This window comes from Tigriopus californicus, chromosome 2 (assembly GCF_007210705.1).
Source record: "Tigriopus californicus strain San Diego chromosome 2, Tcal_SD_v2.1, whole genome shotgun sequence".
Lineage (NCBI taxonomy): Eukaryota > Metazoa > Arthropoda > Copepoda > Harpacticoida > Harpacticidae > Tigriopus > Tigriopus californicus.
The window spans coordinates 2,385,503-2,403,803 of record NC_081441.1 but is presented as its reverse complement, the minus strand read 5'-3'; the positions used below and the strand labels follow the sequence as shown (position 1 = coordinate 2,403,803).

Sequence of the window (18,301 nt, the reverse complement as noted above, 5' to 3'; positions counted from 1 at the left end):
AAGCACGAACATCCGTTTACATTGCATTGACAATGTACCAAATGATAACTGTACGTACAGGGTGAACGACCAAAATGTTCAGCAAACTTGGCCTTAGTTTTGCCGCTCGTTTACATAAGCAATAGCTGATGATTCCGGTTGGGTCAATGTGCAGTTCTTTGGCTTTCATTTGTGCTAGTTTCATTAAAATTGGTCCTGAAATGACATCAAGAGAGGGAAAGAGTATACCTCCGTGTTACGGTACAAAATCTTGGCGTGGCTAAAAGCCAACTACCCAACGGTAACTACGTTTGGACCCAAGATGGTGCTCCGGCCCATACCTCCAAGATGGCTCAGCATTTCTGTGCCAGGAATTTCGCGGGTTTTTTGGTCATCCTCAATGTGGCGCCCGTCATGCCCTGATCTAAACCTCTTGACTTCTTCGACTGGGGCTACTTGGAGGCCAGGACTAACCAGACTTCTCACCCCAACATTGATCTGACAAGTCCTCCATCTCAAGGGAGAGGCCAAGTTGCCCACATCTCTCGTTAAGAAGAGCTGCTCGTCGTTCCGGGCCCGTGTGGACCGTGTGGAGGCTGTGATCATTGCAAATGGTGGACACATTGCATGAAAAAAAATCTCTCATACTCCCATTACGTGTTCTTGTAAATCTAACTCTTTATATTCATTGTGATAGCAAAAATATATTGAAAATATTATGGTCATCGCACTTACTGAAATTTTTGGTCTTTCACTCTGTATGAAAATTAATTCAATAGAATTTGTCATCTTTCCTTAATTCTCGCAAGTTCAAAGCGATCGTTTCCTATATATTGTTTCACGTAGGTATATAAGTATTTTGTGGAATACGGGATGAGCAGGTGGTTGTGGCCGGAAGTTTGAAGCCCTGTTTTTTTAACCCAAAATATCTGGCATCAAAAATATCTGGCATCAAAAAGGAAAAGCCCTTTGGCTTGTCATTACTGATATCGTTAACGATCATCATCCCCTTGGGTAGCTAAAAATAATATCGATAGAACAGGATCACCGGTAGTTTTGATTGGCACAAACGGCTGTTTGTAAATTTATTTCACTATGGTTGTCAATAGCGCCTAGTCTGAGAGAAATGTTCAACAATGAATGGCAATGAATGTATGTAATGATGATGATGATAATAATAATAATAATAATAATAATAATGATTATTGTAAAACCAGTAACAACTTCACTCGTCGAAGCATTGGTAAAAGATGAAGAGCAAGTGATCGTAATGGTGCTAATAGCTAGGTAATGAAATGAGCTAAATCAGTTCGTAGCCCTGAGGATAGCGCAGTGTGATGCTTCGCCGGTGGAACTCGTACACGGTCTTCCACCCCAATTTGCCCAACAACTTCAGTAATCGGCTTTCCAACTCAAACGAGCCGGGCTTGCCGTCCAGCTGATGCATCACCAACTTCATGGCACGCCCCCAATGCTGCACCATCTCGGCATAGGCCGTCGTGAACAGAATTATCCGCGAATCCGTCACATCCAAGTACTTGACGGCCAACAAATGGGTTTGTTGGGCATCCTCGCTCCGCCCCAAAGCCACTTGCAGGTATCCGGCCTTGTTCAGGGCCTCAAAATAGTGATCCCGGGCCTTGTCCATGTCCTTCTTGACCTCAGTGGCATTCGAGGACCCGTCATACTTCACCGAGCCATGGGCCAAGGCCTGGTTCAAGTCGATATTGGCTTGGATCCAAGCGCAACATTGGAAGGCGGCCTCCACGCGCTCACCATTGGGTTCCTCCTCCTGAGCCAATTTGAACACATCCAAGGCGTTCAAGCGGTGCAAATGAAGTTGGACCTGATCCACGTCCGGGTTTCCGTTTAACTCCTTGAACAAGGCCTGACCCTCGGTGGACATGGGGTCCAGTTTGGCCACCCAACCTAGCTGGAAATCCCGCTTGGCCTCCTCCATGGTCTCCGCCGAAGTGACCGGGACCGATTTGGAGCCGCTCTTCTTGGCGGCGATGGCAGCCGCACCGTGCTTGTCGCGTTTGGCGGATTCACTGGGCGAGTAGAACACGCTCAGGGCCGAGGCATTGCGTCCCAAGGGATCCTTGGCTAGCGCGAGAGTGCCCTTGAAGTAGGATCCGATGGTGGCGTTCTTGAGGTACTTGTCAATACTATTGGTGAGTACAGTGTAGAGGGTGGCCGTGGAGCCTTTGGCCAAGACGAAGGAGTTGGAAGCCTTGCCAAGAGTGGAGGCTTGGGCGTGGGAAGTGTACACGTCCAGACTCACCACTGAAGGCAGCTTGAACGAGACTTGCAGCACGAGGTCGCTCAATTTCTCGAGGAGTTGGCTGTCCTCGTGTCGGACATGGGCCTTCAGCGTGTAGTCCTCCTTCTCCACCTAAAAAGCAAGAGAAATGTATACACCTCTTGAATTAATGCTGGCATGTTTGAGATATCAACAGATCTTTTCACGATTGTCCACACAGAGTTTTACAGTCATTTACGTAGACACTATCTGACATTGGTTCATTGGAATAGAATATCTGACGTGTAGCGGGGAACAATCACGAACTGACCTTAAATGACGAGATGGATACACTGGGGGTTTCAGCTGGCTTTGTCCCGGGGGAAATCCAATCTAACTTGTGAAGCAAGAGAATAAACACCCGTTACTTTTCCCTCCGGATTTCCGGCGTGTTTATATATCTGATACGCTTCAAACGCATATATTTTGAAGCCATTGACATACGGTGGTTGATAACGAACGGATTGACCGTCAACAATGCCAAAGACAAAGGAAGCATGTTTCTAGTTATTGCTGTTGCTATTGTGAATTATCTGTCCAACCCCCCCTCACAGAGTTGGCTAAACCCCGCCAATTGGCGGGGTTTTGCGGGCGGGTTAATTGCAAATCTTTCTCAATATATTGTCTTATTTTCCGATGACCTTCCTCTTTCTGTGGCAGGAATTTTGATTGATAATGAAACTGGAAGAGCAATGTCTTGATACTATGGACTAAATGGTAGGAAACTCGAAGTCTTCCTTTGTGGAGTTCAGCCCTTAATGTTCTAAAGGTAGATTTTGGGTTTCCTCCACGTTTTTTTTTAATATTGCGCGTCAAATGTAGTGGCTTATTTGCTCCAGTTCTTTGACTAATGCACTAATCTCAAATCAGCGGGGCGACGATAAATTTTTATTTTACTTCTGCTGTGGAACATTTCGCCTCTTTAATTCACAAATGAGACAAGTTCGTCTTATTCCCCCTTCAAAGTTCCTGTATTGGCATGGCGTTACTGTTTTTAAAAAGTAGGGTAATGGAGTAATTTTTTTAGTAACAGTTTGGTTGTCTTAAATAATAAATAAATAAAAGGGTTTTTAAAATTTGATTAAAAATTAATAAAACCCGTCCGATTAAAAAACCCAATTAAACCCGTCAAGCAAAAAAGCCGTCCCACCTGCCCATTAAAACCCTAAAAACACCGCCCCAGGATTAACCCCTTTGCCAACCCTGCCTACTCATCAAATTTGCTATGCTATGGATTGGGAGGTCACTTGTTCTGAGGTTATCTAAAAAAAAAAGAGGATCAATTCGCTCCTACCTTGACACACCAATCGTTCGGTTTGGCATCGCCACTGGCAATCAATTGCTTGTGACTGTTGTACAAGAGCCAGAGCTGGGATTCGAACTCGGACTCGTAGAGGACGCCACTCAACCAAGGGAAGTCCGGCATGATCTCCGTGGCTTTTTGTACTCCAAACTGATAAGTCAAGGCCAGTTCATACACTTGTCGATGGGGAGGCACCACATCCCGCGAATCCAACGGGTAAACCGAGGACTCGATCGGTCTGAAACACACAGGATCCATGTATTCTCGTAGCTATAAAAATGCTATCCTCATGCACAAATAGTAGATAGATGGATAGGTACCGATAATTGTTCACTAATGATTTCAGTTTGATCTCGGGCTGGACATCTTCCCGTTGAATGGGCGATGAAATGTCGAAGCGAGTGATGCCCTGAGCCCCATGGATCCAAACTTTGGTGTCCCCGCCAATCAACGGGATCCCGTGGAACTGGAGGCTCAAATCCACCAAGGCATCGCCTAAATTGAAGGATTGCTTGGCCAGACACACCTCCAAAGTGTGACCTCCTACGAGATCGAGAGAGGTGTGAGAGGTGTGAGAGGTGTGAGCAAGCGGTCATCCTAACAATAACTCACCTCGAACGGCAAAGCTTTGCGTGACTTCCGTGCAGTCGGAGAGCTCGAAATACTTCTTTTCCTCCAAAGTACGCACTTCCATTTTGGGAAGAAGCACCACAGTATGGAGCACAAAGCGACTGCTGTTGTCCGACTTGGACCGGATTTGAACCGTGGCCCACGTGCTTTGATCCGGGACGAGGACGAAGAACCGTTTGAGCGTGCCGGGCGAGTATCGCAAATCAGTTTTAACTAATCGTGGCCGAGTGCCCTCCTCCAGGGGCTCGGACTTGATCACGGTCACCGGGATCTCGAACAAATGGCCTTTGTTGGGCTACAAGAGAGGTTGTTGTTAGTGAATTCTACTAGGACTGTTTTAGCGAGTCTGGACGAGGTGTCCTTACGTTCTTGGAATCATAGCCCTTGATGAAGGTGCTATTGGCTCCGTAGGGTAGCCCCATGGGATCCACGGTGATCCAGAAGTCGCGACTTCGGTTGGGAAGCTCCAGGAATTTGGGATAGCTCACCCACGTGTCTGGACTGGCCAATGTGCACGTGAACTGGATGGCGATCTTGTCTTCGTTCTCTTGCTCCTCGTGGTTGAGCAAGATGGGTTGAACCTATGGAATAGACCTCATGCTATTATGATCTGGCGTCTTCAAAGTGAGTTGGTTCCCCGTCGATCTCCGAGTGTAAGACATCCCCAGCTTTTGTCAATCCAAGGCATCTCACCTTCACCAGGACCTGTTGCTCTTTGAAAGCGGCTTTTCCACGGATATGGACTCCCTTGGAATTGTTGCATTTAACCGAAAACCTCACATCACGGTCCTTGGCCTCGCCGTACTTCTTCAACACCTCGTAAGCCTCATTCACTTGGAGCAATCCGTGGCCTTGAGCGTAAGGACACCGGTCTTTCAAGACCAGTGCCGTGTTTTCTATGGCACGTTTCACACTGAACGGTGAAAATCCAATGGACTCTTGCTTGAGTCCGGACACCAAAAGAGCCAAAGAGCCTGAACAATGAGGTGCTGCCATGGACGTGCCGGACATGAGTTCCGAGCCTTTCAAGGAGAAATGGGGCACTGAGGTGATGGCTCCGCCGGGTGCGCAAACGGTCACGCCTCGGTCCCCATCCATGGTGGGACCCCGACTGGACCACGTGTAAGGGGTGCCCCGCACTTTTTCCCGGGAAGCATAGATGGAGGTCTAATGGAACAAGAAGCTCAATGCTAGGCCAGCGTAACGCCATTCAGTTCTTTTTGCTTACCATCATTTCGGGCGAGACGTACGCGCCCACGCCTATGAGTGAGTTGGTGCTGATGTCTGGGGGCGTGCCGATGGTGAAGAGAGCGGGTCCAGCGTTGCCGGCGGACACGACGAAGATGGCGCCGTGCTTGTTGACCACCTCGCCCATGAGCTCGCCCAATCGACCGGTGTTGGACCAATGCGAGTGCTCGCCGTAGGACATGTTCATCACGTCCACCTAGAAAATTGGATTGACGTGGGTCAAATTAATTGGTTATTTCGGAGGAGAAAAATGTTCTTAGACAGGTATTAGCTGTTAGCTCAAACTGTATTGCTGTTGGCAGGAATAAAGAATATTGGCTCAGTTCATTGAGTTCGGATATCGCTCAAAATGATAATAAATGAGCTGGCAAGAGCCCTTGACAGTAAGAATCTCTTGACAGAAATTTCTGCTTTTACGAGCACCGAGAGCAACTTCCTCGGCGAATTTTCCTCCCCATTCAATTAAAGTCTAGATTGTTGTCACGCTTCGAGTGCTTCTTATAGGTAAAAAATTCGTTTACGAAACAGCAATGGAGAAAAATTGGACACTTACAAACTCACTTTGAACAAATGATCTGACAAGAATACATTGGCACGTTTTTTTTTAAGACACGTTTCAAGAACTGATAACCTTTCAACAAACATGAAGATTTTTCTTCCTTTGATCATCATGCAAACAGGGAATGCTTTTCTTTGCTTCAAGCGAGGACTTTTTAATCAGCAAATATGAATGTTTCACGCAAAACACATGGTTGATACGTTTCCATACTTATTACTCTGTAGGTATGCAAACATCATCCACACAAATAACAACTTTCATTAACAAAGAGTAAACGATATTCTCCACCGATTAGTTGGCGGTGCTACTCTTTTAAACTTAACCTAACCTAATCAAACCTAACCTAACCTAACCTAACCTAACCTAACCTAACCTTACCCAACCTAACCCAACCGAACACGATATTAATAACCCTTTAAGTCTCTAACTAAGCCTTTTAATGTTTTGTCACAAATTACAAAAATGAGCACTGCCAACAAATCGGTGGAGAATAACGTTCATCTTAACAAAGTGTTTGAAAATTCAGTTCCCCCCATTAAGGTTTCAAAGTCAACAGAGAACAGTACATCCCGAGGTTGCGTGAGTTGAACTCCTTTTGGCCAAGAACATTGAACATTGAACCGCAGCTGTGCCTGTGTCTTGTGCCTTTATGCCAATTTTCGGGTGGTTCTTGCTTGCTTCATTTTTCCAGTCTTCAACCATCACAGACCGTTGGGAGTTACTTCCCAGATGGTCAAATCCTGTGCTGTGGACACGTGTCGCCATCGGGGTGATCCTCCTGAAGGTGGCAAACGATCCTACTTTAGATTCCCACTTCGGTATCCCTTGATTTGTGGCGAATGGGTGGCGGCCATCAAAAAACCAGACTACGTGCCCACGCGTAACAGCTTTGTATGCCAGGATCATTTCGCCGCCACCGACATCTTGGTCCGGGATCAACGGAAGATCCTCAAACGCCATGCTGTTCCTTTCTTTCCCCAGAAGGCCAATCGTCCAGGCCGGCCGACCAAGGGCAAGTACCGGCCAAGGCCAGCAACTGGTTGGCAGAGCAAGAAAGGGCCTTGGAACGAGTGCCACAGTTATGCCAAAGGTCACAATGAGACGGAAGAAGAGGCGGGCGCCAAAATCCGACGCTTGGAGAGAAGACTGAAAGAACTCGGATTGAAAGCTCAGAGGCACGAGAAGACCATAGAAAGGCTGAAAAGATCCCTGGACGCCAAGGAAGAGGAGAAGCTACGGCTCCATTTTGACTTGGCCAGAGAGAATCCCGTCCAAAAGCTGTCCGGATTAACTCGAGCCCTGATTGAACACGAGATCGACAACCACGCCAAGTCCAAGGTGTCCCATCGATTCGGGCACCAAGTGCGCGAGTTTGGCGCCAAAATCTACGAGCTCTCACCCCAGGTTTATGCCTACATGAAGACCATCTTCACCTTACCGGCCGAGCGGACTTTGACGCGCTTCAAGGCCCGTTGTTTACCCTCTCCTCCAGTCGATCTAGCCTTCGAGCAGATCCATCCCTTGATTCAAGACCAGACATCGGGGATGGAGATCCAGATTTCCGCTCCCGATGGAACTGGACATGGTGACGAGCCATCTTTGACTCAAAATATATCCTCCTGGATGAGCGTTTTGAAATAACGAAAAAAACACCCACGCTTACCTTATAGTGTTCCGCCCTCATGATGTGATACATGGCTCTGGCGAGGGCGGTGCCCGTCTCCATGGAGCCCAATCGGGCATCACCAATCGTAATGGACACGATTTGGGCGCCGGGAGCCACACCGTTCTTTGGCGGGTCATCCGGGAAATTGGCCGCGGCAATGGCCGACACGTGGGTCCCATGGGACGAGCACATGCTCACGATTTCCACGATGTCGCCCTTTTCATACACATTCACGCTGATATTGAGTCGATCGTCATTGGTCAAGGGGGCAAATTCGCCGGTTTCACGGAAAGGTCGGAGCCGAATCCCTTCGGAGAGCTCGCCAGTCTCACTGGTGTCGATGAGCACGTTCCAAAGGTCGCCGTCATGGAAGAGAACCACGTCGTACATGGGACCGAGATCGCCATTGCGGTCCTTGAACTTCTTGTCGATAGTGGTGATGACCTCGAGTTCGGCTTGAACGTTGTCTCGCCCGAATTTGGCATTGGGATCTTCGTTGGGCGTGACCTCGGGCAGTTCTTTCGTCTTCTTCCAGCATTTGGTGAGGATGGGCTGGACATAAGGGTCCCAATGCTTGCGTTGACGCTCCTTGATCATGCGCTCTTTGAGAGTGTTGGGGTACAACGAGAAGGCTCGTTTCACCCCCACTCGATAGTCTTTAAAGCCCAAGCAATCCAGCGGCAAGCGCAGATCTCGTCCTGTTAAACCTGGAAAAACGGACCTCATACGTCATGGATTTTGTAAGACGACATTGAGACTACACACTGTCAATGGTGGTTATTAAAAGTTCACACATGAAATGTAATTTCACGCAGTTCGTGTAACACTATAATGCTACCTGACAGACTAGCATTGTGTTGCAAAACGCCTTTGATTTTGACACTTTGACGCCTTTGACACTACGAGGCAATTACATCAACTTTTTCGAGGCATCACTTGGTTCATTGCTTCCGATACATTATGGTCTGAACTTTTTTCTCTTGTGGGGGAGAATTTCCTCATTTTTTCAAATCAGGAATGACGTTACACACAGGAGAGGCCTTGGCACTACAGTGTCACTGTACGTAAGTACATTTAAGGTTTGAAGGCTCTATCTAAAGATCTAACTCACCTTTGAGAACCCCATCTTTGGGGTCGGCCTGCCGGCGCATATCGACATCGCCTGCCCCCGAAGCGTCGATTCGGTCCAATACCTTACGTTTCCCGTCCGTGGTCACTTGCAGTCCAGCTGCCCCCGGATCCACACCTGAAAAAAATATATAAATATATAAAAAATGAAAAATCAGCTCAATAAGCAAAGTTTGTCGATATTCAAGAAAAAAACAAAAATTAACCTGAAACATGAACCACTGGAATATGGATGAGGATGAATGAATTGCCTTTTCCTTCGAATGAGACAGACCTTAGGTGGCCTTTACTTTGTATTTCCATTTATGGCTCAATCGCATGGCTGTGTCAAAAGTTATGCTCTCTCAAAACTCACTACATAACTCGACACAAAATATTTTAGTTAGCCGTTCTATGGTAATTGATGAAAAGAAGAGGGCTCGCTCGTTCATTCAATGGGCTATGAGAAGGCATAACTTTTGATCTAATGGTTCGATCAAGGTGAAATTTGAAATATTGATCATCGCACTTGAAGGAAATCATAATAAGCTCATTTGCTTCCAATTAGTTAGTTTTAATCCCTAGCATTCCCGTCCATATTCCAGTGGTTGGTTCCTGACTGAAACAAGTGTGGAAACTTCTTCAACTATAGCTCAAAAAAATACTGTTTAGAATACGGCTCTATTCTCACAATCATCTGACCTCAGGTGATCTTGTTTCACAAATAGAAATAGGATGGCATCTCGGGATTGTGCATCCTTTTTGGTTGAACACTTATTGCATGTTTAATCGTTACTTATAAATGCTTATAAATTCATTAATTGTGTTCATCATACAACCTTTCTTCCTCTCCCCCCCCTCCGTTTCAAAAAACCAATGACCCAAAAAGGGGAAAAATCAATGGTTTGTTGCTCCGAAATGTGACCAAAATCTTATCCTTCCTCACTCACCATTATTCCCGATTTTACATGAAACCAATGCTAAGGTAAAAGTCAACCAAGATCATGTCTTGCATATCAATAATCTTCGATCGATCTTTATCTTCTTGAGTCGACATATTAACCGATATCAAGAACAGAATACCTTAAAGCAAACTCAGAACACTGACAGTCGCCGATTTCACAACCAATCAATCGTAATTAGCATTCACCTGAGTCTAGAATGGCGATGATGGTTCCGCGTCCATCAAAGTGTGGATTCTTGGCAACGAACTGCTCGGCTCCGGTTTCTCGCTTGGGCAACAAGGCCCAAACCGGGAAAGAGGGCAGATTATTGGGGTCCGGATCCATGATTGGGCTCTCCATCCACTCACCAGCATAGAGAAAGAACAAGAGACAGTCACTCGGCTCACTTCATCCAAGTCATCCTACCTAACCTACCTACATACACTTCTCCAGCCAACAAAAGACGGTAAACGTTATTCTCCACCGATTAGTTGGCGGTGCTACTTTTTTAAATCTTAACCTGACATAATCAAACCTAATCTAACCTTACCTAAACTAACCCAACCTAACCTAACACGATATTAATAACCCTTAGAGTCTCTATCTAAACCTTTTAACATTTTGCCACAAATTTAAAAATGAGTACCGCCAACTAATCGGTGGAGAATAACGTTTATCAACAAAGACTCCAAAGCACTCACGACATTCAGGTTTGCCATGGCGGAAAACACAACGCTGGGCCAGCCCTTGGCTTTCCAAATCGGGGCGAAGTCGCTGCCAGGACCTGGTTGGCTTTAAAGTGAGATTTTCTTTCATGAACTTTGGTTGTTATGAGTATGTCTTTGAGTCTCATCAACGAAGAGGAAAGAAAAAGTTACTTTTCGCAACTTTATTTCATGGCTCTGTGGTCAAAGCAATTTTGTGTCAAAAGTTTACTTGGAAAACCAGTATTGATTTTTGAATGAGGTTTATTCAAGATTTGATGTCAAATTGAGAACCTGAAAGTCGTCTCCTTTTGCAACAAAACATTGGGCTATTCCTAGCTTCATTGCTTTAAACTGGACAGCATGCGAACTTGCCAAAAGTCCCATTTCAAGTGTCTTGAGCCGCGAATCTTCATTTAAAGAAAGTAACAACTATTTTAAAAAAACTATTCTATACTTCGTGCACTATGCTAAATATTTGTGTTTAAAGTAGATTGAAAGTTTACGTGAATGATAAATGAATCATGAAGATAAATTCTCACATCAAGGGGTCAATCTACGTTTCATATGTAAATGATGGAAAATCGGTAATTTAGAGTTCAAGGTCGTAAATCAGAAGAGATCAACTCATCAATTATTGAATAGACGTTCTCATGCTTGCACCATCAATTTCCTAAGTTATAACCATCAAATGTTCAAAGGGGTGGTTTCTTGGCAAGTGCCTCATTCAAAATTATAAATTTGGCATCATTTCGAACGAATTTGGCATTTAATTCCTTTCAGTGCGATAAAGGAATGGTTAAGCTAAAATATGTTCCAACTTGGTTAACCATTAGACATTGACCATCAATGCATTTAACAAATTAATGGATTTTTTCTTGGATTTATGCACAGATTCAGTCATGAGGGTCCTCAGGGGAGCTAGCCTGGAGAAAAAAAAGGGCTGATGCCCTGCACTTTTTTACTTCCTTTGTCTTCAAACGCAATTGCCTCGTTGGATTCAACCATCCACTTTCTGTGACTCAGAGCTTGACTCTTAGATGGCTGGCCAATGGCATGATCAGGAAAGTGCCATCGCTGTCAAATAAACGTGCTTTCTTTTGACCTTGAAGCAATATATCGCCTTCATCTAAGACAATTCTCTACGATGATCTACTCTTCTCCACATTGACACCAAATCACATTAAATACCTCGCATGATCTTAGAGCAAGAGACAAAGATGTATGAAATCTGGTGTCAATAATAACTGATTTGGCATCACTTAGGCAGCTGACCGTACGGAGCACTGACAAGACGTTTTTCTTTTAGTAACATCCCCTCTGGAAGAGGTTGCGTGAGCACAAGATGACAATAGATGACATATTTGTTGAAAGGCTTTTTTTAAAGAATAAACCATATTCTCCTCGTATAGTAAAAAATGGAAAGCTATCATCTGACTTAGATTTACGCTTCAAAAATGGCCACAAGTAGCTTCTTCAACACATTTTATGCATAGATTGATCTTTTTTAATAGCCCCCTTACGTTGCACGAAATATGTTTTACGTTCTGCACTCCAGAGGGCGCATGGTCACTCAGCCTCTACCAAACAAATGGCCGATTGGGCCAATTCCTTGTTATTGAATTATAATGCGTTTGTGTTGTTTTTGACTGATTCTATCAAAATTTTATTTTCAATTAGTGCCTCGGGTCACATAATGTCCGGAAAAGAAATTGCGTTCAAGGCAAGGCCAGAGCAGTTTATTTAGTAATCTACCGTGCCTCTTTCCGTTTTCTTTGGGCCGTGTGACGTTATAACTATGGGCCCTTATTGTCTTAATTCACCAGCTTATTTGAGCTGGGATCAAACGATATTTTTATATTGAGCTAGCGTAGTAAATCGGTGTCTGAACTACGCAATCAGAAATGTTGCACAACACATTTGACTATTGAAGTCTTAGGTCTATGGATCAATGTGACAATTGGCTGTAACCTTTGTCTCTGCCCAACGCCCTAAGTTAGGATGTGATACTTCACTTTTTGTTCCTTTTCCCTGCACCTCACAAGTCGAAATGTGAACAAATATTGTTGAAACGTAGTTGTCTTTCATTTTGAAACCCATGAAATTGCTGAAATGTACCTTGATTATGAAAAAGAGTTAGCTCATTGCTTGAATGAGCTAAAGAGAATTTGAGCACAACAATTTCAAACAGTAAGCTTTATTTACTTCCTTACCAGTAGTGGATGTGGCTAACATGCTAAGAGATCAGTTTTCTATTGCGTTCTCAACTCCACTAGCAACAGTTCAGTGGTCTAATAACGAGCCAGTTGAGATTTGAGACTGTCGAGGCCAGCCAAATTGACCAGTCATATGATATTGTAGTCACAGATCAAGATTCTTCAGAGTCCATCTGGGACTTGCGGCTTTCGAGCTCTCCTGGTCCTTATGGTGTGAAAATATCAGCTTCTGATGAGATGCTCACTGGTTCTTGCTACTGTTCTCTCGTCCTTGATGCGTTGTATCTTGGATCAGAATGACTTTCCGCGTCTCTAAAGTTGGCCATAGTTTATGAGTTGGCTCACCTTGTACCAAATTTCAAAGGGGGAGATGAATTGCTCCCCAGTAATTATAGGCCAATTTCTTTCACTTCGAATACTGCGTAGGTGTTTGCAAAGATCATGAAGTTCAAGCTCGTAAAATTCCTTGAAGTCCAAGAAGTTCTTCCTGCTAGTCACCATGGGTTCTGAGCATACTTTAGCATGGATACCAAACTGATCAATATTACATTAATATTTTAAAAAAAAAGCAATCTACTAATACTATTTTCATCTCTCTCATTTGATCAAATGAGACATGGATGCAATTTTGATAATGATTTCAAAACCTAAACATGTGCTATTTCCGAACCTGGTGATGAGATGAAAACGGGCCAAGACATGGCATTTTATTGTTCGACTTGTTCTCATGGGACTTCCGCTTACTCTTTCATGACCCTGAACTCATTTTGGCATTACAGTGGAACCCGCTTATATTATCGCTCTCGGAACCGAGCCAAATTGACATTACATCCGGATTGACGATGTATCCGCATTTTCTCTATCAGTTCCATAAAGACGTCAAATTCGCAAATGACTCTTAAATTATGAGTGTCTAAATAGAATATAACACAAAAGAAGCTGTAACTTTTGAAACTTTATTACAGTTTCCAAGAAAACTATTAAGGGTACTTTGCGTCAATGTCTTAAACATAGTTTTGTTTACTTCTGTTTTAAATTTTGCCAAAGTTCCGGGACAAAATCTCGTGAGAGTAGGCCTCTCTTAATCAGCGATATCAGCTTCCACTACGGCATCTTTGTAAGCTCATCATAAACTCTTAAAGTAGCTTCCTTGTTTTGGACTAAAATATTGTTTCTTTTCAGAGACATGTTCATTGTCCGGACAAGTTGAATTCAGCTTGGGTAGCAGCCAAGTTAGCAAGCAAGGCGACAAAAAATATTCTGTATTCTGTTTTGTTTTCGAAATAAAATTGACGAGACCAGAGCCCATTTTTTTAAAGCCAAGGAGTGAATCTTAGACCGAGAAAAGGTCGTAATACACTACATAGGTTGTGTCTTTTCTCGATCTAAGATTCACTCCTTGGCTTTAAAAAACTGGGCGGCCTCAGGTGATCTGTTTCAAAATTTCAAGCAACAAGCTTCTTTAGTTGTGGCGTGTAATTAGAAATGAAAGACAAATTGACAAAGACATGGTGCGCAAAAAATTGCGCTTAAAATTTGCCTCAAAATGGCGATATATCCGGAGTGAGGCGACGTTATAAACGGAGTCAATTCATATTTTAAAAAAACTGTAAGAATGAATCAGGAGTTTGAAAAAGCGACCATACAAGAAAATTGACGCTTTAAGGCTTGTCAAGTGAACGCGTTCATAAACAACTGACGGTATTCCATGGAGTAAAATCAGAGACAACATGCCCAGCCAAACGGCACTGTGCATGCATTCAATTTTGACATTTATTCCATTTTACCTGCTTGTCTAAGCAAATAGCATTGTGGTATTGAGCCAATTTGATAGCTTTTTACCGAATCATTCCAAACATGTTCATTTCTTTGGGTTTTGTAACACAGCCCACTCAAAATCACTCAATTATTGAAAATACAATGGGCGGATGGTGCGAGTTGACTGTGATGTTCGTCTTAGTACTCTCTCCCCAAAATCATGGTGCCGGACCACAATTTTCCTTGAATTTCCTTCACTTGACATGCCCTATAAGCGGAGACGATATACACGGGTTCCACTGCACTCCACTAGCTACTGAATTTTGGGTAGAAAGAATGAGTTAGATGAAATCGTGTCCAAAGATTGAGCTCAGGCATGACAAACCATTCTCAAGGGTTTTGGCACCATTTAAGCGATATAATCTGGCTACGAATTACTTAAATGGCAATTAGAACCTCTCTTTAAAAGCTCCTGATTATTTTTCTCTGGTCCTCGAAAGCTAGGAACTTCAGTAAACTAAAGACGAGTGAGTGAATGCCAAGCAAGGCAACAGGTGAACTACTTGTAAAGGAGTAAAATTGTGTTGAGCAAATTAATCTGGAAGAGTCACATTGTTCAAAGATCATCGTAGTTTTAAATGACAATTCGAACCATTCGAGCGCAGATTGATTTTTATTGAGTGAACCTTGTGTCATCCTCTAGAAGCCCAAATAAATGAAAGAGTAATGAATTTTGTTTGTAATGAAATCGTCCATTGCCAGGGCTGAAATACTTCGAAGTTATGTTGAACCATGGAGGACGGAACACTGAACATAAAGGTTGAACACATAAAAATCCGACATGAAAAATGGTGACTTTCTCAGCGTGTGCAGCTTGTTTTTAGAAACTTCAAATAATATATAACCATACTTAAGGGTAATTCTCATTAATGAAACTATTAAGCAAAGTTTTATCCATCTTAGAGGGCCAGAGACCTTACTTTGCTCCTGACCCTAACCATCAACTTCTGCACGAGGTCAGAATCGACCTTCCTGATTGCACATAACTATTTAATAGTGCATTCGTTTTTATATTTTACGATCAAGTATGTTTTCTTCAAAACTCCTTTCACAAGTTACCAACTGTCTTTGATTGGTCGTATTTCTGGGTTCCATTCTTGGCTGCAATATTGATTTCATTTTGTTCTTACCATTCCATTCTGCCTTAGCATAGTGACAACATGCCAGTTGGGCCAAAACAATGCCTCTTCATTAATTTTTCTTGATTGATGCGATCTGGTCAACTTGAACTTTCTAGGATCTTAACTCTGACCTTTTTTTGACCTTTTGAACAAAAGATTAAGATTTCTGATTCTCATGGCCACATCTGCGCTTGAAAATTGGTGGATTTGTTTTTATAATATCACATAACTTTGGTATCACATTTGGGATCGAATGGATCATCATTTTTATCAATTCCATGGTTTTCTCCATGATTCGGTTGTTCATGAAGCAGTTTTATACGTTTTATACAATCGATTTTGTCAAATCAACTTTTGTCGCAAGATAGACTAGCATCCATATTTTCAAGGAATTCGTGCAGAATAAGATTTCGGCGATGTTCTTCTTCTGAAGCCTCCAGTGTCTCAATTCTTGAAAAAAAACCCTTTTTTTTATCAAAGACATTTGTCATCAATGAACAAAACGATATTTCAAAAAGGTATCCAGAATTTATTCTTGTCAATTTCAAACGTTATGACAACTTTTGACGCCGGATTTTTACGTTTTCAACCTTCATTTGACGCCGCCAAATGTACCAGAATAGTTTTGACGGAAAATTTAGAAACCATTGAACTGAACCTCCCGATTAGAAATTGAAAAAATCTTGGGGCGGTTTTTACACTTTGATGGAAAACCGGTGTAAGAATGAAGTTGGACTGATGCTGGGGCGAGTTTTTGGTGTTTGAGTTTTTTTGAGTACAGTGAAAGAGTGGAGTTCTCTGCTGGACTCGAGTCTTTTGTCAAACTCGCCCCAGCACTACTCCCACTTCAATCCTCAAACCGAATACAATCTCGGTTTTCCATCCTAGTGTAAAGCCGCCCTTACACTAGGTATCTGACGACAATTGGAAAGACCTTCAGTTAAATTGCGACCTCCATGGTTGAACCTAAGGAAATTCAAGTGTAAACAACCGCTAATCAAGACGTAACCAAGGTAAGTATTGCATAAGTAATGTTTCAAAAATTGAGCACGGACCCACCAGCGGCAGCATCATCATCCTTGACTAGCTTGTTCAGTTGCTCTTGTCAAAACGTGAAGCCAAAGTACTTAAGTGCTAAGTAGGAACTGGTATGAAGCGGTTAGAAATATGCTACTTTTCTGCCGTCATGGCAGGCTCAGGCAGTTAGAGATATTTCTTTTTAAAGTGCTTGACTCTCAGAAGAGAAGGCTAGCAATGTCAAAACACTCCGCATAATTAAAAAGAAGTCCGCATGAGGCTTTTAGAAACAGGCAAACTATGTTCTGTCACGTTTGGGGTTCAAACCCACCCTCGCAGTTGGGTATGAGAGCGTAAATACTGCGCCTTAAATTGCTGGTTTTCAAATATTTTTTTCATTTTGGGGAAAACAATTTTCTCATGAATTTTAACCATTTTTCGGGAAAATCAAGGGTTTTGATCAGGTTTAGGGGAATTATAGGAGAAATACAGGGTGGATGTAAAAGAATTGGGGGCAATGTTTGTCCCCGGGCAAAAATTTGTTTGACGTTGAACCTCAAGTTAGGCTTTCATTAAGAGGAAGTGTTGAGCACATACAATAATGTTGTACACATACAGTGGCGTTATACACATACATCAGCGTCATACTGCAAATGATCTAATTCTAACCTATAGGCCGGTTTTAACCCTTCCATCATTTGAAACCAAAATAATGTCCTAAAATGCAAGTGAGAGCAGTCTTGATGTCAGAACCAAAACTAACGGGAACCGCATTGAATTAGGTCTTTCTATATTTTGAACGAGAACAAGCCAAGTTTTTTACGGGAAGCGTCTGTGTAAAGGGGGCTCTCAGAATTGGGATTGAATTGAGCAAAATTGGGCGGGGAAGTGGGCGTTAGTTTGACATTGGAAAATGCTATTGCGTGGTCAAAAAAGCGGGAATATCCTTTAATTGGGACACCATCATTCGGATGGCAGGCCGAGTGAGAGAGCTGCCATCTGATTTCGTAACATACAAACAAACAAAACAAAAGTAGTCTGTAGAGAAGATGGGAAACTAAGGATTACAATGGACCTCAGGGGTTTGAATGAGGTACTGCGGGACACCTGGGTCCTAATTTCAACCCTAGACTCAATCAGGGCTGAACTAGCGGAGTGTGCAATATTCTCAAAGCTTGGCTTTGCCCAATCGTTCCACCAACTCGTACTTCAAGAAGGTTCACGAGGTTAAACAGTTTTTCGGTCTGGAGGCCACTTGTATACACAGGGTCTTTTTTAGGATTTAGACTGAAGTAGATTTTGAAATTGGCACTTTATTTCAAAATCAGGTGTATTTTGCAGGCAACAATGTTTGTCAACAGAGGAAGGGAAGAGAACCGAGTTCACAACTTTTCGATGTTACCTCATTTTGACCTGGAAAATGTCCTGCCAACTTGAAAAGCGTGAGCTGATTGTCGATCTTTTTCTTTCCGGCTGCTGTGTTACAACAATTGCTCACCAGTTAAAGGGTACGGTCTTCAATGTAGTCAAAAGGTTCAAAAAGACTCACACAACTTCCAGAAGAACTCAACTCAGGTACGAAATAAATGCAAACGAACTCCTGAGGTCATCAAAGAGAACTCGCAAGATATCCAAAGTGTAGTGTCACAAAGATGACCAAGTCTGAGGAGATGGCAACAAGCACGAT

General features: G+C 43.2%; 1 protein-coding gene across 1 annotated transcript; it reads right to left on the bottom strand.

The window, feature by feature from the left end:
- Positions 1-1,036: 1,036 nt before the first annotated feature.
- On the bottom strand, positions 1,037-10,185 carry LOC131893550 (tripeptidyl-peptidase 2-like). The gene is made up of 10 exons (XM_059243606.1): positions 9,945-10,185; positions 8,799-8,933; positions 7,685-8,394; positions 5,443-5,658; positions 4,908-5,381; positions 4,580-4,795; positions 4,197-4,509; positions 3,905-4,127; positions 3,576-3,822; positions 1,037-2,374 (listed from the first exon to the last, which is right to left on the bottom strand). Exons 1-10 carry the CDS (start codon positions 10,096-10,098, stop codon positions 1,280-1,282), a joined length of 3,783 nt encoding a protein of 1,260 aa, XP_059099589.1. The 5' UTR covers positions 10,099-10,185; the 3' UTR covers positions 1,037-1,279.
- Between the last annotated feature and the right edge of the window lie 8,116 nt (positions 10,186-18,301).

Bases quoted from the DNA above. Each gene is read 5' to 3' on its own strand.
- LOC131893550 (XM_059243606.1), bottom strand. From the start codon at position 10,098: ATGGAGAGCCCAATCATGGATCCGGACCCCAATAATCTGCCCTCTTTC. The intron at 4,510-4,579 runs GTAAGGACACCT...CCTCTCTTGTAG, and splicing joins AGGGCTATGATTCCAAGAAC to CCCAACAAAGGCCATTTGTT. The intron at 2,375-3,575 runs GTAGGAGCGAAT...CTTGCTTTTTAG, and splicing joins CGAACGATTGGTGTGTCAAG to GTGGAGAAGGAGGACTACAC.